This window comes from Acanthaster planci, linkage group LG06, assembly GCF_054643075.1.
Source record: "Acanthaster planci isolate LZ-2023a linkage group LG06, COTS_SCS, whole genome shotgun sequence".
Classification (NCBI taxonomy): domain Eukaryota; kingdom Metazoa; phylum Echinodermata; class Asteroidea; order Valvatida; family Acanthasteridae; genus Acanthaster; species Acanthaster planci.
The window spans coordinates 11,557,691-11,578,057 of record NC_141782.1 but is presented as its reverse complement, the minus strand read 5'-3'; the positions used below and the strand labels follow the sequence as shown (position 1 = coordinate 11,578,057).

Sequence of the window (20,367 nt, the reverse complement as noted above, 5' to 3'; positions counted from 1 at the left end):
CCGAATCAAGTATTGGAAACGGGCCGAGGTTCGCTTGCTACTCAGACCGCGCGTCTGTGTAACGCGCGTATGCGCCTGCTTTTATGACGTCACTCCGACGAAGGCAAAAAGCAATTGAGCTGCGTAGCACTAAAACAGATAACAAAAGATATGATAAACAACACATAGAGCTATATGTAGCTCTATGTAAAAATATCATTGCTCCCTACTCGCTTAATTTTCATGCAGATGTACTTCTACAGGTAGTGAATTGAAATGACACGCGGAAAACTCGATTTTTATAAGACAGGACCACAGTCAGCCAAAGAATATTCGGGCCAATTATAAATTCCACTTCACCATCACCCCACTAAGTACTCCTCGTCCAACAGGTACATACCGCAAACGGGCTATAAACAGGCCAACCTCACATCATTAAAAGCGAGTCATTTTCCCCACAAGTTCTAAAAAACCAAGGCGCAGGACACAATTTTTTTAAAGGAAATCAAGAAAATGTAAAAGTGACTGACGAATAATAAGCAATTCACAAGGTGCCGTTTAACCTTCACTTAACTTTATTTCTCGATTGTATTTCAATTTATTTTCTTGCTGAAATCAAGGCAACTAACACGGATTAAAGTCACAGCCTACCCGAACTTTTCATTTCGTTAGTGTTAAGGGGCAAAAGTGCACACAATATTGAAAATTAGAACCAAAAAAAAGATCTTATTTATAATCAGCTCCTAGCACTTTGTGTACAAAATAATTTATATTGACAGTAAGTTAACGCCTACTTTATGGTCAAGGAAATTCCTTTTGTTACTCAAAAATAAGAAAACTAAACCAGGAAAGTATCAAACGCAAAGCTGCCGATGATGTTAGAAAATAACCGCAACGTTAACAGACCACATGTGCAAACCTTCGGCGAGAGTAGTTATTAGCCTTCATGCTCCTGGGCCGGTCTTAACCGAGCGTTTGAGACCGGAGTGCACGTACTTATTCTCTTATAAATGTACACGTAAATAAGTTCTTCTCAGTATAACTCATTCAGCTCTTCTTTCTTCCAAATTACTCACAAACCTTTACACCCATGCCCCTACGACCAGTACCAACAGAAAAGATCCTGATAACGTAACTCTTGCAGAACGGGAGATACACCACGGGGGATACACGACCAAAGACAAAAAAACCTCCCGAAATAAGAACAAAATGGCTACAGCATCTCATTCTACAAATTAAAATCAGTTTTCCGACATACTGTTGTGCATCGGCCCAACAATTCTGTATGAGCGCCACCCACTTGTGAGCACATATTACAGTAAATACGGACAAGGCAGATCCAGAGTCAAATTTTCACGGTGGGGGGGGGGAACATACTGAGGATTTCTTCTGCGACGATAAACTGGAGAATTTTTAATGGGAAACTGAAATAGGCTACAAACTTGTTCTCACTATATTTTTACAGAGAGCAAAACAAATCCGAAAAACCTCTAAAAATTAAATCAATAAATAAAAAAATCAATCAATTAATCAATCAATCGAATCTGCTTGGTTTTCTTTTTTTTTTGTTTTTTAGGACTGTTTGCCCCCCCCCCTTCGCCGAGCCGCCAATGATAAGGTAGATGAAATTGCTGGTATGGTCACATTAGTTATGGCATGATTACATTGTGTTATTACTGATGGCCCTCTGATAATGCTGGAAGCAATGTGCCAATGTGTACAATACATGTAGTTAAAAAAGCATCGAAAGCAGAAGCACTACCTAAAGACCATTTTCCTGTGATGTCACAATCGTGCTGGACCGCAATGTGTTGTGATGGTAATCTACTTATTCAAGATAAACTAGTCAAGCATGCAGGGCTCGCACGTGCGCTTGCACGTGGTTGAAGCTGCCTGTAGGAATATTTACGATCACCGTGGCCAAGGCGGTCAACACGTGGAGATATTGTTTACATCATTTAGTGCAATCATTTAGTGCAATCCAGTCACGTGGGTGAAAAGGTCTATTTTATACAACAGCGGGACCCGATTACTCAATATGATACGTATAATTTTCCTCCCAAGTACGATTACAAGAAGGGTATACACATATACAAAAATATATAGCCATTTATAACTAGTACACATCGGTATCACCACAAAGTGACGTGGAGGATAGTTTTGGTGGATCAAGAAGTGAGGTACTGTCCATAGACTTTGTACGCACGTTACGTCAGTTCGTGGTGCGGCAACTATCCACAACACGTCACTTCATGGTCCAACCGACCATTATTCAAAACGGAGCAAACCTGTGACGTTTATGCCTCATTCCTAACTTTGAACTGAACCTGATCTAGCGATACTGAATTATTCAGCACACTGAATTATTTTACATATAGTGCATATTCTTAGATAAAAATATATACACTTGGAATGAATCTGGAATAATGCCCCAATCTGGAGGGTAGGTGGTTGTCAGTTTTGTTTCCCTCATTAGCTACATGGAATGAGACTGCGTAGAACTGAATGTGTCACAAGATATACATGTATAAGGATGAGTCAAATCATGAATACTAAAGGACCTCTTTAACCTAAGCAACAACCTCCCCTGCGAAAATACACCAAATGCACAAGCATATTTACCGGTACGTAAACATACCTAGGGTTGCCAATCCTTTGTTTATGTGTAGTAAGGAAAACTCTGTGAAAATCAGTGGCGGATACATTGTACTCGGAATTTTATAAAATTTTTTTTTCCCCGACTGAGAATACTTCATAGGTGAGTAGGAAAGAAACTAATCGGTGTATTTATTTATCGTATAAATTGACTATATTTTTTCTCCCCATTATCATGTCGAACGGGCCCGACAGTACATTTGCTTTTGAATTCTCCCCCCCCCACACCAAAATCTGGATACACCACTGGTGAAAATACTCAGGTTTCTTACACTGTGAACACTCTTTTTAAGCTGGACGGTTTCCTTGTGTGTTCCTCTTCCTTTTGCAATGGAAAACCTTAACCCAAAGATGCCTCTAAAATGGTTTTTCAGAAAGGTGATAACTTCACATAGACCTGGCTTAGGCCAGACAAGGTTCACCAAATCCAGAGCTGTACATGTACATGAATAAAGAGACACCAGTGCCAATTTTAGACTTGTAACCCAAAACAGCTGTTCATTTTGTGGGCAGTACAGCATGCGGCTACTGTGTGCTAATTGCCTATATGCACTGATACATAATCCACCATTTTGGTTAGAGAAACTCAACCAGTAGTCAACAAATAATCGTCACTCAAATTTGTCCTCATTTGAATAGCTTGTGACTCGAATTGAGAATGGATGACTGTGGGGGGGGAATCGACTATGACATTGCTTATAATACACCACCAAGGGCTCTGTGCCAGCGCGCTAAGTGAAAATGGTACAAGGCAGGAAGTATGCACTTCAGCTCTGAGCACACTGATTTAAACACATTTAAAGGGGAAACAGCATGCGTAAGCTAAAGCCACTAGCGTTCTGTCCAATAAACATTCTCCCAAGCAAGGATGGGAGTCTTTGTTTAATTTGGTAGATGAGTACATGTAGATTTCACACTCCTTAAATCTGTAAACTTGACACTCCTATTTGGTGTCATGGCTGGGCACCGCTTTCCCAAATAGGCATTACGCAGTTAACAGTTTCTCATAATCTTGAATGCCTGAGTTCATCCACAAACCGTTGTACCTGATTTGGATGAGTACTTAGCCCAGTTGAATACTGTCAGCTGATGTCTGTGAGTTTGTCTGAGAGTTCTGTCTACGGTCAATGGCTTCAGCCACGTCCCATGGATGAGTGTGGGGCTGCTACGCAGACCTGGGACTTTCCAGAGGCAGCCTGTGCTGCACCACAACCAGCAATGTCACAATGAGTGCTTGCCACAGACCCATTTCAGTTGGTGATCTTGCTCCACTTTGGTCACCGTCTTGACCGATCGCCACATGCACTGGCACGCATATGCTCGACATCCTGGAGGGGTGAAGAGTAAAGATTGGAAGTTCCAGGCTACCAAGCTGGATAACTTGAAAAAAGGAGCAAATTAATAACTGATTTCTGGCTGAATTGAAAGAAATCTAAATCCATTACTGTTATTACACAGGTTGGACAACAAATAACTAACTTTTCAATTTAACATGATGAAGAGGTGGAAAATTTGAACAGCTGGATGAACCACCGAGACATCTCTTTTGTCCACGTTTTCAAATAATTGCTCAAACTTTGAGCAATTACTTTCCCTCCGTTTATATAGTGAATGAAAATTGAGATTGTATGTATGCAAAACTGTGGAAATAAATGAACAATAAACAAAAACACAGAAGTTTGAGTAGAGCCTACCTTTCCGTTTTTTTAACTTGGTGCTCAATTTCTTGAAGTCGGGAACGTTATTCCTGAAGAAGAGATATTCGCAGGTAGAGTCCCACTCATAGTTGTCGAAAGCCACAATCTTGAAGTCACACGATGTACAACGTAGTTGATCACACATCCTGAAATGACAGTTGGTCAAGGTAAAATTTAAACAAAGCAGCAGGGCTTAAATAGTTGTGACCAGAGAAGACAGCTCTCTGCAAAGCACAAGTGGAATGTGATGGAATGTTTGATGCTGCAGTGATTAAAATGCTGATGTACGGGTGTTAACCTTTGTGAACCCACAGCTGTTTTACACAAAGTGATGGCCATTGTCCAAGTCTATCTCTAAATCTAGCCTCCAGTACTTTATGCTGAATTTCAAATATGCATGAATGTGAAAAGTTCTTGTTCGTGTCCAAAGCAGAAAATGCCTTGTTGCAAAAAACAAAAACCTTGGGGCTGTTTCTTCAGAACTTAGAATTAATTAATTAAATTTAATTCATCAACAACATTTTCCAAGATACAGGTACTTCCCTTAAAAATTAATTCAAACAGTATTTTTAGCTGAAACAGTCGAAGTTGAAACAGTCACCCTTCACGGGGCCCCAATCTCAAAAACGAAAACCTACTGAGCGTTCAGACATCATTTTAACTTGTGAGTTGTTTATCCCCGTTTCTCAGGTCATGTAAATGAAAACAAATGCTTTATATTATATGACTCTTACAAGTCCATTGTTATACTTAGATCTTGGTAGCTGGGGTCGGCTTTAATGGACTTTGACTGATAACAGTAGGAGTAATTCAAATACAGTGCATCACCAAGAGGTTGCCACGGAGAGGCCAGTTATTAAGTTTGCTATCAACAAAGCAGGTCTACCTTGCTGCAATTTGCATTTAGCATTACGTCAGTAGACAACTTGGGGACAGGTTTGATTGATTGATTGAGACACACCACACCAGAGAAAAAGGATTACTTCAAAACAGCTACTCAAAATACACCTACCAATCATCTTTCCAGACAAATATCAGAAATTGTCTATGACAAAATGGAGGCCAACTCCAACTAGTGAATAACTACGATACAGACTCGATTTACGTAGAATTTTCTGACTACTCTACCCTTATCACACAGAGCTTAAAACTGTCAGTCCCCTGTTTCTGTGAGTAGTCTGCAACATATGCATCACCAGGATTTTTCCTTGGGGGGGGGCCAAGGAGCACTCAACAGCAGCAAACTGACAAACCATTAACAAAAAGGGGGTCAATTCCGAGATATTTTCATGCAAAGTGGTGCTAATCATCCCCTTTCTTCCTTGGTGTTTCTTTCACTGTTTCTTTCCTTTCTCCCCTTTTTGTATTTTAATTTTTTTCCCAGTGGGGGGGGCGTCCCTCTTGGTCTACAATCACATGCACAGATTTTTCCATCTGTCATTGTCCAACCAATTCTCTTTCTTCTTCCCAGTCTTTTCAATCAAGCTACCATCCACCATCTCACCGCTGTGATACAGCCGAGCTTAGTCCCATGGGATCTGCGCTGCCTCCAAGGTACACTGGGTTGCAGCGTCGCTGGGATATGCTTGTTGTTCGAGGAGTCGTACTGGTCTGGCTGTTCTGTCTTTGGAGTGTTTTCTGTCAAAATCAAATATACCACACACAGTTATGTATCAGCGATGAAACACTTTTCTTTCTCAGGAAACTGCTTACCTGCTGCTCATTTAAGAGAGGGAGAGGAAAAAACTCCAGTCTGTCAATTAGCTGTGATTTTTTATGTGATTATTTGTAAACTGTAACATGCATGTAACATCGGGCAGACAGAAAAGGGAATGATTAGGAAACTCTATCCCCCTTTTAATAAATCCATCCTTAAGGCTTGTCACTCCCAAACTAAAGGTCCGGGAGTTCGAATCTGGCAGCTGGTTGTTACCCTGGGCTAGGTCACTTTACTGCTACATGTACATGCCTCTCATCCGCCTGCAGGTATAAGTGCATTCCTGTGAGGGCAGAGATGGTTATTGTGTTTGACAAACCAGGTTGCATCTAAATTGGCAGCATCGAGCTGTATACTCCCCAGGGAGTAGAGTTTATGAATGTTTACAGGTTTATTTGCGCATCAGCATTGGTGGATTGTGTGCTTTATAACGACCCATTACTTTTATTATTACACTGTAATTGTGTGTGGCTACTAAAACATGGGTGTACTTGTCAGATATACTGTCACTTTGTGGTTGTTGCAGTGAAGGTACTACCACTGCTCGGCATTGATTGGTATGGAGAATACTGTGGCTACACGAGGGGTGAGTTGACCAATGATAAAACTAGCTGAAAACAGATTAAAAAAAGGCATAAAGAAGTTGAACTGTGAAAATCTCCTATAACTTTGTACACAGCCAGTGAGGAAAAAAGCTGAAATCCCCAAACAAAAAAAGCTGAAATCAGCTAAAATGCTGAGAAATCTCACCCCTGCTACAGTTCAACTACTAATACATCCAATCTAAGTTGTCAGTTAAGGGCAGCCTCACCGGTGGTTCTGGTCCATCTATGATGTCATCTATCATGGAGTTCAGGTCATCATCTTCGCTTGCTAACTTCTTAGAACTGCTGCTACATAATGAAATATCAAAGAAAAGACAACACCCCTTATGCTGCATGCTTGCACATTTTTGCATATTCACCAACCATACCAACTGGGCTTTGGTCCAATTCAAGTTTGCGTCAGGCTATTCTTAAAACTCTGAATGAAAAGTAACAAAACATCGCATCCAAAGTAGCATTTGCACTCTTTCCTCAAAAACTGGTGAATTACAGAGTAAAATATTCACACAACTACACGTACATGTACATGTATGTACGTCCACTGTTCTTGAGTTTTGTAAGTGTTTACACATGATGAGGTGTACTCATGCAATGGTAAGTTTCCTTGGGACGAGATGTGTAGTTTTCACTTTTAGAGGACAGAACAAAGGACCATTACCAGTCCACTGTCCTCAGAAGAAAACACCTGTGCTTATTCTTTGGAAGAAGTGTTTATTGTAGGAACGATCCTAGCAAAACACAATGTCCTCTCCTGTGTGGTATTGCAAACTATGACTGTGGGTAGGCGTTCCCCTCATTAAGGGGCCAATTTCCTTTGTTATGAAATTGGGACTAACTTGACAGGACTGAGAATTGTCCCCATAACGTCTAAATTTCAATATGTGTGTCCCTGTAATGTGGAAACAAAAACGTGCATGCAGAGTGTAAATGTGTGATTTCAAAATTCAGGGAAAATTTCAGTGTTGTCTGAAATCTACTACATGTACTTCACGTTGCAGTAGTTAAAAATACTCATGGTTATAAAGAAAACTACTTGTACATGTATGCACATAAACGTTCTGGTCCCACGAATTTACATGTACATGTCTGGATGTGAAACTCAAATATTGAATTTCATTTTTGAGGCATTTTTTAGAGATCCTTTGGAAATATGAATTTTAAAATCAGACACATACAGATACATATATAAAAAAATCTTGCGGTTGCAAAAAAAATGAAGTCGAATTTCTAGAAATTTGGAAGGCTTTTAGGACTTTACACCTTCTCTATAGGGGCGGAGAAAGTATCAAATAAAGTGATTCACTGGGCAGTGTTGAACAGTGGAGGAATTCTGGAACCTCCCTGAAAGATGCCCATGGAGTAAGGTCGAGGATTAAACAAAGCCACTGACTTCAGTTAGCCGTTCCAGGGTGAAATAATTTCACTCTTTGGCTGCAACGGTGAAGCCAAGGGATTGGGCCACATATTGCATTGAGATGAGAGGAGACTCCTACCCTGCTTAGGCAATAGTATCGAATAAACCTCATCTCCTGCAGAGCAGTGTGAGATATTACCTGGCAACTGGTAACAGATCAATAGGACGAGCTGGCAGTTGCACAGCAACAGGCTCATAGACTTGTGCAGGTCCTTTGTTTTCTGAAGTTCACGCATAACTGCTTTCAAGTCACTCAGAAAGGAATCATTTTTGTCTCACTAGTCTTTGCTGGTAAACTTTTTGAGCATGTCTCTCAAAGTCCAACAAAAAATGAAAAAATCCCAGGGCTGTGCCGAATACCAAAATAATTGAATATTCCCTTTCAAAACGCCCATTGGGTCGACAAATTTCGCACATTGTGATTGGCCAATGCACGTACACTATTGTAAAATGCTGGTATTGAAGGTCGAATATTCGAAAAGTGACTCATTCGAATTGATTCAGCCCTAAAGAAACATACTTGCATTAATAAGGGTTCAGTTTCACAAAACTGATCCCATAGAAATACTGCGTAACTCTATTTTGTCTTGGTGGTTGGGGATTTTTAGCACTGAAGTATTTTTTTTTTAAATTGAGAAAAATATCAAAGCAGCTGCTTTTCCAACGAGCTCAACTGTTGGAAGTATCAGTCAAGTCTGTCCATACCATCGATGCATGAAAAATAGGGAAAAACTACCCCAAGCATGCATGGGATTACAAATCAATCCAGTCAAATTTCTCAGCATTTCTGACAACCAATGTGTGACATTTTGAATCAGAAAGTGTAGTTAAAATGTATGGAGTACGTTCTTGTGCTGGTTCATGTACTACATGTAGTTCTGCCATTTCAGACACCTACATGTACATGTAACTGTACTTATGACACGTTCATTCATTACTCTATAAGCCTGCAATTTACAAGTACATGTAAACAAGAATTACCAGTTTACAGTGCATTTAACAAGAATGCCTAGTTGCCCTAATCATCATATTTTAGCTTTTCAGAAGTAAAAGGACAATTTTTGGCACAATATTTCACTTTCAAGTTTGGCAATTTTTCAGTTCTTATGAACTGTTCTTATGAACTGTTCTTATGAACTGAAAGGCATTTTTTGGAGGTGATTGTTTAAAAGGTAAACAAACAAACAAAATCTAAAATTTCTGCATGTCGTTGTTCCTATCCCATGCATCCAAGGGTTCCAGAAGCGTGCCACAGGGGTTCAACTTCAAGGCTCCATTGTGAGTTTGCTTTATGAAGAATTCAGATGCCACACATTTTTTTCCTAAAGTTGCCTTGTACTAGTAGTAGCCATCTGAAAGCAATCATATGACCTAATATGTCAAATTTGACTGTGAAAATATTAAGTTATTCAGGTAGAAAGTACTTAGAATTCTTCCAATCAGTCTGATCATGCTCATCGCTCAGCATGCTCAGAGGCATGACAGGGTTTGTGCACAGGATGTCAAGCAGCATCCGTGTATGGAACTCTTTCCATTGCCTTAACCCTGTTGCTCCTCCTAAGCATACCACTGCAATATCACGTCCCAATAGCAGGGTCCATCCAAACTCCAACTTACATGTACTTGGATTCCTTCCTCCATGTCCTCCATGCTCGGACTGTATCAGTCATATTGTCACATGTCAGTCATGTTAGTTTAACAGGGGTAGGGGCCTGGATCTGCACGCAACTTCAAAGTGCAAACATTTTTGGATATGAAGCAGACAGTGCACGGAATATGACAATGAAATATCCCCCAGTAAATAAACAAATGATAATTATATGGCTCGACTTTGGCAAGACATTTTTGCTTTTGCCTACCTTTTCTTTGAGAGAGCAGGGTGTGATTCTCTATCTGGTTTCTTTGATTTCGAACCGAAAGGATTGGTGTCTTCTCGGCGACGACTGGAACTATCTTTTTTTACAGGGCTTTTCGCACAAAATTTGGTCTCTACTTCGTCTAGAAGGTCATCGATATCGTCTGCCATGACTGTACCGTATCATCTACCTATTGTCAAACAATCGGAACATACTGCTCGCCCAAATCCAAACAAAAAAGAAAAAGGCCTAGACCCTAGTCCACTTCACGACAGACTTGATTAATTACAACCAACCATAAACAATGAATTATGCATGTTAATGTCAAAGGTCAATTTCGATCTATTTTGGCATGGTCTTTATTCCAAGCGCGTCAGCCTTCAGACAGAGGGCAAGTAGAAAGAAAAAGAAAGAAGTATTTGAAAAGAAACTCGCCTTTTGGATTTTTAAAAATTCAGCAACAACTTTTATGCAAGTTTATATTAGTTGATGGGATGGGCCTCTTATCTTAAGGTTTTCCCCATGCTACGATTATCCGACAGTACGATCCCAAGCCTCGCTACTTCGTTCATCATATGTAGCACGAAAAGAGACTAGCAAAGTCACAGATGGCGCTATAACAAAAGTTGCATTTTCTCTAGTCTGGTGCTATTTGAAGTAGCTCTGATTATGCTCACAATAAGACTGGGAAGTCAATGTATTGTTCTCGCCTAAAATGTGCGAAGCTTGTTGCACAAGCTTCAGCTAAAGCAGCCACGGTACTTGCACAAGCTCTCGCAAATCTAATGCTGTGGTCATTCTAAACCACTAATAAATTAATAGACCTAAGAAGTTCAAAAAAGCCAGTTCATAGTAACACTGAAGCTGTCGAGTTTTGAATTTGATCATTTAACTTTGTAGGTGTCGTGGTAAGCCAAAAAACCCGTACTTTGAGTGATGGCTGTTCGTGCACAGTTCGAGAATAGCAACGAAATCGGAGTTTTTGCCAAACTGACCAATGCATACTGTTTAGCTGCTATCGGAGCGTCAGAAACATTCTACAGGTAGGCCCACAGGACCAGCTAATTGATAATATGCGGGGAAGTGTTTCATGTACGCAAGTCAGTAATTCTTCCCTACAGTGATAATAGCCATCAGAAAGCAAAACATCATGAACATGTCAAGAAAAGTTCAATTTAGGCCTAATTCAATTTCCGTACATGTGACTTGTGTGTGCAATTCTTAGCCGCGCGAATGGAATTGCTGTTCGTGCCCTGTTAAACGTCATGCATAGCCTATGACAAAAAAGGCTCTTTCTGTGGTTGGACCCCACAGTTTTGGGGGTAGGAAAATACCAAATCGTTTACCGAGAAAACACTTGGAATTTTTCAGACCAGTCTCATTGGGTTTGTACACAGGGTGTCAAGCGGCATCCATATTTGGAACTCTTTTCAGTGTTAAATTTGGAAGTTCAATGGCATGCAAAATTTGAAATTAAGGAAAGAGTTCTATTTACCAGTAGGCCTGTACAGACATGATGGAGAAACAGTTGATGCCCCTGTCGTCACAGTGATCAGGCCATGCCCTTGTGCAAACTGAGTAAAGTAGGAGACTTGTCTGAAACACCAGTATTTCTAAGTATATGCTTCGGAATTTCCTTAGCTAAATTTCACATTTCAGGACATGATATCACTCTCTGATGGCTGTTATGACATTTTAAGTGAAAATTAGAGTTGTCCATATATGAAACTCCTTCGAAATTATTTCTTGTGTCATGTGTGTAGAAATTCTGGGCTTCCTTGATCTGTTATTTGTTAACCAGTTAAGTACAAGACCACCATGGCCACTGACACTGATGACTTGGTGACCAAATGTTGTCTGTGTGCTTTGTCACAAAGTTTCCTGAATTTTACATTCTAAGTTTTAGACTTTTTTCAACACAAATTTCTTCACAAAGTCGAGGGTCATGGAAAAGACTGTTTGAAAAACAATTCACAACCTTGTAAACATTTTAAACCAACATGACCAAAAAAATTACCCACTTACGTTAACTGGATAAATGTTTTCTAAACTTGACAATAGGAAAATGTTCGATTGGCATGAGTGAAATTCTTTACATGCCAGAAATCTTTATGCATTAAAGTGTTGTTTCCAACCCATGAGATCAACTTAAATCCTAATTTATTTCATTCTTAAATTGAATAAACTGCAGTCACAGATACTAAATTATAAATCAAACCAAAATAAAACGATATTAACTATATCTGGCCTCTTAGCCCAGGTTGGTCAGACTAAATCCAAATGCACAACTGAATATGTGGGCAACTAGTGGTTGGTTTGTGACATGGTTTCATGGGCCGAGCAGGCCGGGGCACGGAAAATGAATACAAACTAACAACCCTCAAAAAAGCACACGGCGACAAGACAGATTTGGGAGGCGCCTCCCAAATTTAGTATTGAAATCACACAAAGCAAATTAGTATTTGCAAAGATATCCACAACACAAATTAACAAATGTAGATGAATAACAGTATCGGGTAACACAAGTAATAAGACCAGTGCAGGTGCGGGGCTAGAGGAGAGAGCACGGCTAAGGCATAGAAGCCCAAACGTAAAATTGGCTACAAAAATAAAGAAACCAGAAGAATGACCAACGCCCCAATGCGCAAAGCAGTCTTATATACTTGCAGAGTGCACCCAACCAAAAAGGTATTAAAAGAATTTGAAAGGTGTGCACGGTATGCCCGCAGGTGGAGTTCAGGTATTAACTGTTACAATACCTAGGGCATGTGCTGTGAAGTTAAAGTGTGAATGACCCTAGTCAACCGTTGTCAGGTCATTAGGCCGAAGGGGAGAAAAGGTGGCTGCAGGAAGGGCACAATAGCAACAATAAAAGTAAAAATGGTCATTTACTAGTGACATACTTTTTTTCAGGCATTTTTGTTATAACCGGTTCTCTCTGCACTATGCTATTAAAAACAGTTCATGGCAACCAATGATGCAACCAACCTTGATAGGCTGGTCGCGAATAGTTGACTAGACTAGTCCAACCATCATTGACTAATGTGTGTTTGATCAGAGTTAGTCCAACTCTGGTTAACTATGGTCCTTTATCGAACTTGCCCTGTACTTGAGACTTGGTTTTCGTCTTTAGGCCAAGTGAGCAGTTGATTATCGTGTGGATTTATTTTAAATGTCAATATTTGTTACTAAAAAAGTTTTCACGCAATTCTTGGCGGTCACTGTTGGTTGCAAGTCACCAACAAATAATTCAAATTCTACAGAAGTAATTGGTTATTATTCCTCAACTGGATATAATATTTACTGAAAACCAGCTCAGTCCGTACAAGTATCTACCATTTGGCTTGAAATGTGGCTAATGTCTGTGGCATTTATTCGTCAGTGTTTTTCAGGGTGAGCTTGAGGAGGTCATGCCAGTTGTCCACACATCGATTGCAGGGTGTCGAATTGTTGGCAGATTGTGTGTGGGTGAGTGGGTCCCTACTAACCTAAACCCTCACGTGGCTTACGAAATCCATTAGAAAACTTTTCGAAAGATTTTGTAAGATCAGGGAAGGGAGAGCCGAGCCACTGTTATATGTATTTTGCATAGGGTTGACACTCTTGGAAAAGGTTGTATAACTGACTGTATCCCCACGTTTCTGCACTGTGATTTCCTTTGCCCTGTGGGTTGTGTGCATTTAGTCATAAAGTAGGTGCAAATCAAGCTTGTTTTTGGTGCATCGGTCCATAGGCAGTACACTTTCCTCCGTTGATTGCATCTCCCATTTTAATAGGTGTGAATACATACCTACATGTATAGGGACAGCAATCTTTTTTAACACTAACTCCCCAGTGTCTTTTACTAGGCACTAGACCATGTAGACCAAATCCATGAAAATCCAACACTCCCTGTGCACTCCACACTTCTTACTGAAGGGCCCATCATTAGTGTGGTGGTCTTTCTTGATGGATCTGGTGCATGTGGCTTACATGACGTCATCAGCACTGTCGCAATGACAACATGCACTGGATGCTTCGGCAGTGCTTCAGGCCTCCTGGACCAAGTCCATCAAATCCCCCAAAAGGAAAATGCTGTGTGTGCTACTCAGGGAGCGTTGCAATGTTGTGATATTTGTCCCAGTGTTTAAATTAAAGGAGTTGCAGTCGTGCATTCACAAGTCTTTTAGTTTCAAGTTGAAAGCTTTTCAAACGTATCAGGGCAAAGGTGTTCCTTCGTAAGGCTTTGTTGATGTTCATTCCCTTGTACCTGGTATCAGACTTACTATGTTGACTTGTGATTAATTTCTGATGGACTGGACTAAAATGAGATATGTTTTTGTTGTAAATATACCTTGGTATTGGTAATGCTGTGAACTTATTTTGGGGGGATGTTGCAAGATCCCAAACAAAATTCTTTTGTTAACATTGCATTCAATTACAAAGTAGGACTGTTGGTCCATCCATGATTTCTCAGATTCCTTCCTGACAAGTTTCTGTCTTCCAGGTAACAAAAACGGACTGCTGGTCCCCAACAGCACGACAGATCAGGAGCTGCAGCATTTACGGAACTCCCTGCCTGATTCTGTTATCATTCAAAGGGTGGAGGAGAAGCTGTCTGCCTTGGGCAATGTCATCTGCTGCAATGATTATGTGGCCTTGGTACATCCCGACTTGGACAGGGTAAGAGTATATATATAGGCCATTCCATGAAGTTTGGGCACAGATTTTGGCGGCGTCCCTTATTATATATAAGTTTTATTGCCCATTATTTTCACATTGCAACAGATTAAGTCATTATTATTCCGCAAAGATGAAGCACACCACTACAAGAACCTAGCAAGATTTAGAGCAATGTCTATTTAGAATCCACATACAAGGAAAAAAAATGTTTATTTTCACTGATGTAACAAGGGACGCCGTCACAAACTGTGCCCGAACTTCGTGGAATGACCCATATATGCCCAGTATTTTCACCTGTGTAGGACTTCACACATGCTGGAGGGCTTGCCTAGTAGACACAGTAAGAAGACAAAAGTTCCGCAGCAGCACCATGCAATCTCATTTGTGACTGAATGGGATTCTGAAGAGAATCGCTGGCGTCATCATTTTGGACAGTGTGCTCCGTCTTTTCTCCTGATGGACAGAGTATATTCTCTGAAATATTGAGTCCACCGGACCTTTTCAGAACCCCACTTGCTTACATGGTGCTACAATCCTTTATATTCCTCAAAAAATGTAAGAAAATTATTATGTTGCTTTTCCTTCATTGTGTCAAAGCTGTTGTTATGCTCTTATATGAAAGAAACTTGTACGCGGACGTGTATTTACCTTTGAAGTCAAGACATGCAACAAGGTTTTTTGCACCAGGGCAGGAGAATGAAACTCCTTGCTTTGTGTTTATAGGGTAGGAGCAATTAATTTTTCATTGATACACTTTTTCTGCAACTTTGTGCTCTTCCCCTGTTTGAAGTGAATTTTTCCTAGCAGTTGACTGATGGTGGTGCTGTACTGAGATTCAGCCATTAAGGGTAAACTTATTAATTACTAGATGCATGTGTAGTTTGTCATAAAAAGATGTTTCAGTGTTGTCTTGTTGTTTTCCCCCATTGCCTTTGTTAGGAAACAGAAGAGATCCTGGCAGACACATTGAAGGTGGAAGTCTTCCGACAGACAGTTGCAGGAAATGTCCTGGTTGGCAGTTACTGCGTATTCAGTAACAGGGGCGGCCTGGTAGGCATCAAGACACATAAGCCCCCAATTGTGGTTCAGGTTGTTCCATAAGAAGGGGGCCTTTTCTCTTAACTCTCTTTGCGTCCAGGATGTTTTAGACGTCACCCAGAACACTTGATTTCCATGTCCATTTATGCTCTTTGTTAATGCGCCGGTGAGAATGTCTTTTATCACAGAATCTGTACCGTGGAAAAAATGGATTGTGCTTATAAATAACTGTTTCTTTGTTTGTGTTTGATTTTCCCATTGACATTGGCAAAGATGTCAGAATTAGAAATTCAAACCCAAATTCAAAAGCACATTTGTGGTTCAAATTGCCAGGTCTTTGTCCAGAAATACAACTCAAACATCTGACAATACCGCCGGTCACTTTCAAAATGCTTACTTGTAAAACACATGGATTGCTCAATTTTGCTGCAATTCTTACAGTGAAGCATCCAACCTCATCAGTTAATAGGTTTCACTCATAGCATTTCATTTCCATGGAGCTCCTATTGTGTGTCTGTTGGCATTGCCCCTTCGGAACCAGCTGCAGTGCTCAGTTCTTGGCTAGAAAGTGCTTTGTAAAATTCTTTCACTTGTAGTCGTTTTCTATTTTCATAAAGATTGGTTGACTTGGTTGACTTGGCGTCACAATATTTCCTTCTTGCTGTAGGTGCACCCCAAAACCAAAATCGAGGACCAGGATGAGCTGTCATCTCTTCTCCAAGTTCCACTGGTGGTAAGTCAGGTTGGCGTGGTGCCCCTTTGTTCGCCTTCTACTTCTGTGGCCTGAGTTCGAATCCCACCTTGGTCAGCATGTAGATTTTGGTTTTTGGTCCCTACCTGATTCTGTGGGTTTTCATGGAATGTTTATCTAGGGTTTTCCTCCATCTCTACAACTGAACGTTTCATCATCGTCTTCTTCATTGTCACTCATAATCATCCTGTAAGGAAGACTGTGCTGTTGGATACACTGAAATAGATCAATAAAAAGTAATTAAGTGGCAATTATTCATGCGATTTCCCAAAGAATTTGTGCATGCTGTGTAGTGCCGTGTCAAAGTGCACATTGATTTGATGGAAGTGGAGGACACAGCTTGAGCCCTTCCTAGGGAGAATGGGGAATTTTATTTATTATTTATTTATTTTTTTTTTTTTTGATAATTCCCCAGGCATTTTGAATGGGGATTGTTGATTACACATTCAGTTATTTTCCCAATGAATGTAGAAGTTGCATTCTCTGGGTTCCGTTGTGCATTTCACAAGAAATTCCTGACTGTGTTGGGGATTTATACAGGGAGGATTTCATTCAGGATTTATTCAGGCATCGTGTTAAGCATAACAGAAAGAATAATTGTATGAGGCGATGGATGTTATGTTCAATGCCACTCAACTTCGTATGGAACAAACCTTTTAATTTGTCACCTCACGGCATTTTTCTTACCACTGCTTGTAGGCTTTCATTAATTCATGTGACCTTTGGTGTACCATTAAAAACCTGATGTATTAAAAAACAGTTTTACCAGCACAGGGATCCCCTTCAAACCACCTCACCCATTAATGAGAAGTTGTACCCTCTCTTTGCAGAAAGTTAGTTCGGGAAATTGTAGAGACGGCCTTGGGAGATTAAAAGAAAAACAAAACAAAAATGGAAGTGCTTACTGCTACTTTAGGTTGATTATCAAGCATTTGAGTACTCATTTCAACCACGTATCATCCAGACAATCGAACGGTCAGAAATTTATTCCTCTTTGACCCCTGTGTTCCTGCAGGCTGGCACAGTAAACCGGGGTAGTGATGTGGTGGGTGGGGGAATGGTGGTTAATGACTGGTGTGCGTTTTGCGGTCTGGACACCACAAGCACTGAGCTGTCTGTGATTGAAAGTGTCTTCAAGCTGATCGATGCCCAGCCCAGCCATATTGCATCCTCGATGAGGGATGCACTCGTTGACAGGTACACACCAGCTTCTCTGTTGTCATCTGTCCTCTGAGTCCAGACCCCCCTTTTGGATCATGCCTTAACCAGTTTCAGATGGTATGCTGCAATGAACTTGTCCCAGGGACATCATTATTTTCAGCCCAAAATACAGTTTATATAAAGACAAGATACTACAACCGAAGTCCTGTTGGACAAAGTTGAAGCTATAGTGCTCACCCTTGTTGGCCAACCTGCGAACCGAGGCATTGGAATCTTTAAGGAATCTGTTTTGTCTTGAATTTTGGAGCCTAAGATTGCCACTTTCTTCTTTGGTTTTGCAGTCTGGCGTAAAGTAGCCACCATCTGCGATGCCAACAACTGAAGCAACACAAACCTCCATTAGTCCAAATAGTGTGGACATCCCTGGTTCTGGAGTTGAGAAAGCCTGGAGTTGAGAAAGCGTCAGAGCAAGATTTCCAGTCCTCCGCTTGTACTACTGGTGGTGGGAAGTGGTGATACATGATTTTAACATGACACCAGTTGGACACCACCGAGAGTTTGCTGTTGGTCTGTTGTCTACTCCTTGGTCATACTTCTGAAGGTGTGAAGGGTGTCGAATAGATAGTAAATTACTGGATTTGAACGAGTCGTGTCCATGCACAAGTTTATCACAAGTAAAAATCACAAAATATCAGGGAGTGAATGATGAAGGAATACGTTTGTCACATTACATTTGAAAAGCTTCCCCTTGAACCTAAATGACTCGTGGTTGACTGGTGGATGTTCCATTTCAACTCTTTTGAAAGTGGTTGGAAAAAGTGTCACTTCATGTATTTTGCTAAAACTCTTCAGGCCATACCCTAGAGCTATATATAAAACCTAGAGCGCTGGCTCATGTACAAAGTGATGCCTGCTAGGAGCATCCATGTTTGTGCACAAACCTATGGAAACCTCAAGATTTTGTATGGCTTTTGTAAGGCTTTTTTCGTATCTGCATCTGTATTCTAAAGCGATACGTCAACCAAGCCGATCTGCACAAAACAGATGCACAAACAGTAAATGAGCATTTCATTTTGCTCTGCACAACAATGCAAACGTGTGCATATGCGCTGAAGATAATTTTGCCGTGACTTTTTAAATCCGACTTAAGTGGTACCCGATATGTGCTGCATTTTGAGTACTTGATTTGATATTCTATCCAATTTCAAATGTCTGCGTCCAGGATGGCTTCAAATTTTCCCTGCACGAAGAATGAGAAGTTAGCGCTCTAATTTAATATTGCTCTATGGGCCTACAAAGCTCTACGAAGCTTTGAAACCAAACTTCCTATTGGAACACGTTTTTCCTTTTTTTCCATTTTTTTTCCTGTTGAAGATAAAGAGCAGATAATGTCTGCAAGACTGCAAAATGAACCTAAAATCTAGATACAAAATAAAATAGGGAACAGATAATTTGGAAATGTACACTAGGGCAGGATGCTTTGTCTAGAAGTTGTACTTTAATCTTCATGGTCATCTCCCTTGGTTTTAACTCGTGTTTCTCTGCAGTCTAAAGTTTAGATAGATTGATACTTCAGGAGCTGAGAATATCACCATGCCAATCATTTGGCTCAGATTTTTTCTTTTTCTGTGAGTCGTATTTCCCATTTCTCTCATTGTTTGTACCTCTGCAAGAGGAAATTTTGTGTACATTTAATTAAGCTACTGTAAAAAAAAAGAAAAGAAAGAAATTTATGAAACTACTACAAGCCTAATAAGTCAATCACTCATAACCTGCACCATGCACGAGGCAAACTTGATATGTAGTACGTGACAGCCTTCTACCTATCATGTGATATTTGGCTAGTGTTACAGTCAAGCACTTTCTGAGAACATTTTAGCTACCCAGTATTGAGCTGTTCATTGTGAACGCAGCCTTAGAAACATTGAGAGAAAGTGAAAGACAAGTTTTGACTTTGAATTCATGTGAACATATTTTTAAATTCAAATTTGGCTCACAGTTACTCAAAAAGTAGTTTCTGAGTGCTTGTAGTAGCTGAATCATGGAAATGTCTGGCAGTGAATTGGGTATTTTGAAAGCACTTGACTGCAACCCTGTTGCTTGCTCTCGTGTAGCTGGCTAGTGATTCCCCAGCAGGTTCGTTTGGGTACTAAACTCCAAACCATTCAGGGGCACAGTTATTTACACAATGCCATAAAGTGCGAAGCAAGGCAGCAGTGCATTTAAGTTCGGAAGGCACAAAAAATATGTGAATCCAAAAATCTCTAGATATCTGGCGGTAGTTATGTTGAAATTCACAGATGCCACTTTCCCCTGGTCTCAAGTAAGGGGATTTAAAATTGATTATGAGCTTGGGTACAGTATTGCCATTGTTAAGTTTGCTTCAGTCCTTCATTGTAGCCATTGTTAATATTTTTGTAAAGCAGTTGGCAAACATGAAGTAATAAATGTTGGTATCTTACTTTGCTTGCATATTTTTCTATCCGATTAAAAGGAAAGGCAGAAATAATGTCTGTCATTTTTTTCTCTCCCCTTCCCCAACAACAAAAGTACATCCAGCCTTCCATAAGTAATTCTGTTTGGATGAAAATTTGACATGAATTTTCTTAACTAGAGAAAAGAAATGAAAAAAAATCGGGCTGTACGAGCTGTACTTGCATTTTCTGGCTGCAAGTGCATGTGATCAAGTAGATTAAATTTATTTTCCGGTCCCACCAAATTGGTTTGTGTTAACATGGAGGAATAAAACACATTCCTCTATTGTGATAATAGGACCAGTGACCCTTCATTTGGAAATCTCATACATGTGCTTGCTGTGTAGTTTGCTGTTAC

General features: G+C 40.3%; 2 protein-coding genes across 5 annotated transcripts; one reads left to right on the top strand and one right to left on the bottom strand.

Annotated features, from left to right (window-relative positions):
* Positions 1-536: 536 nt before the first annotated feature.
* On the bottom strand, positions 537-10,238 carry c8orf37 (chromosome 8 open reading frame 37). 4 transcript variants are annotated; one of them, XM_022252015.2, is made up of 6 exons: positions 9,927-10,063; positions 9,685-9,795; positions 6,860-6,941; positions 5,836-5,969; positions 4,329-4,477; positions 537-3,962 (listed from the first exon to the last, which is right to left on the bottom strand). In XM_022252015.2, exons 2-6 carry the CDS (start codon positions 9,735-9,737, stop codon positions 3,856-3,858), a joined length of 525 nt encoding a protein of 174 aa, XP_022107707.1. In that variant the 5' UTR covers positions 9,738-9,795; positions 9,927-10,063; the 3' UTR covers positions 537-3,855. The 4 variants fall into 4 exon arrangements, with proteins under 4 accessions (XP_022107707.1, XP_022107709.1, XP_022107704.1 ...); XM_022252017.2 differs by having other exon boundaries at positions 6,860-6,938; XM_022252012.2 differs by lacking the exon at positions 9,685-9,795 and having other exon boundaries at positions 9,927-10,238.
* A 413-nt stretch (positions 10,239-10,651) lies between these two features.
* On the top strand, positions 10,652-19,996 carry eif6 (eukaryotic translation initiation factor 6). Its single transcript, XM_022252011.2, has 7 exons — positions 10,652-10,966; positions 13,306-13,391; positions 14,410-14,585; positions 15,525-15,635; positions 16,291-16,356; positions 17,390-17,571; positions 17,877-19,996. The coding sequence occupies exons 1-7, from the start codon at positions 10,860-10,862 to the stop codon at positions 17,884-17,886; spliced, it is 738 nt and encodes a 245-aa protein (XP_022107703.1). The 5' UTR covers positions 10,652-10,859; the 3' UTR covers positions 17,887-19,996.
* Positions 19,997-20,367: the final 371 nt, after the last annotated feature.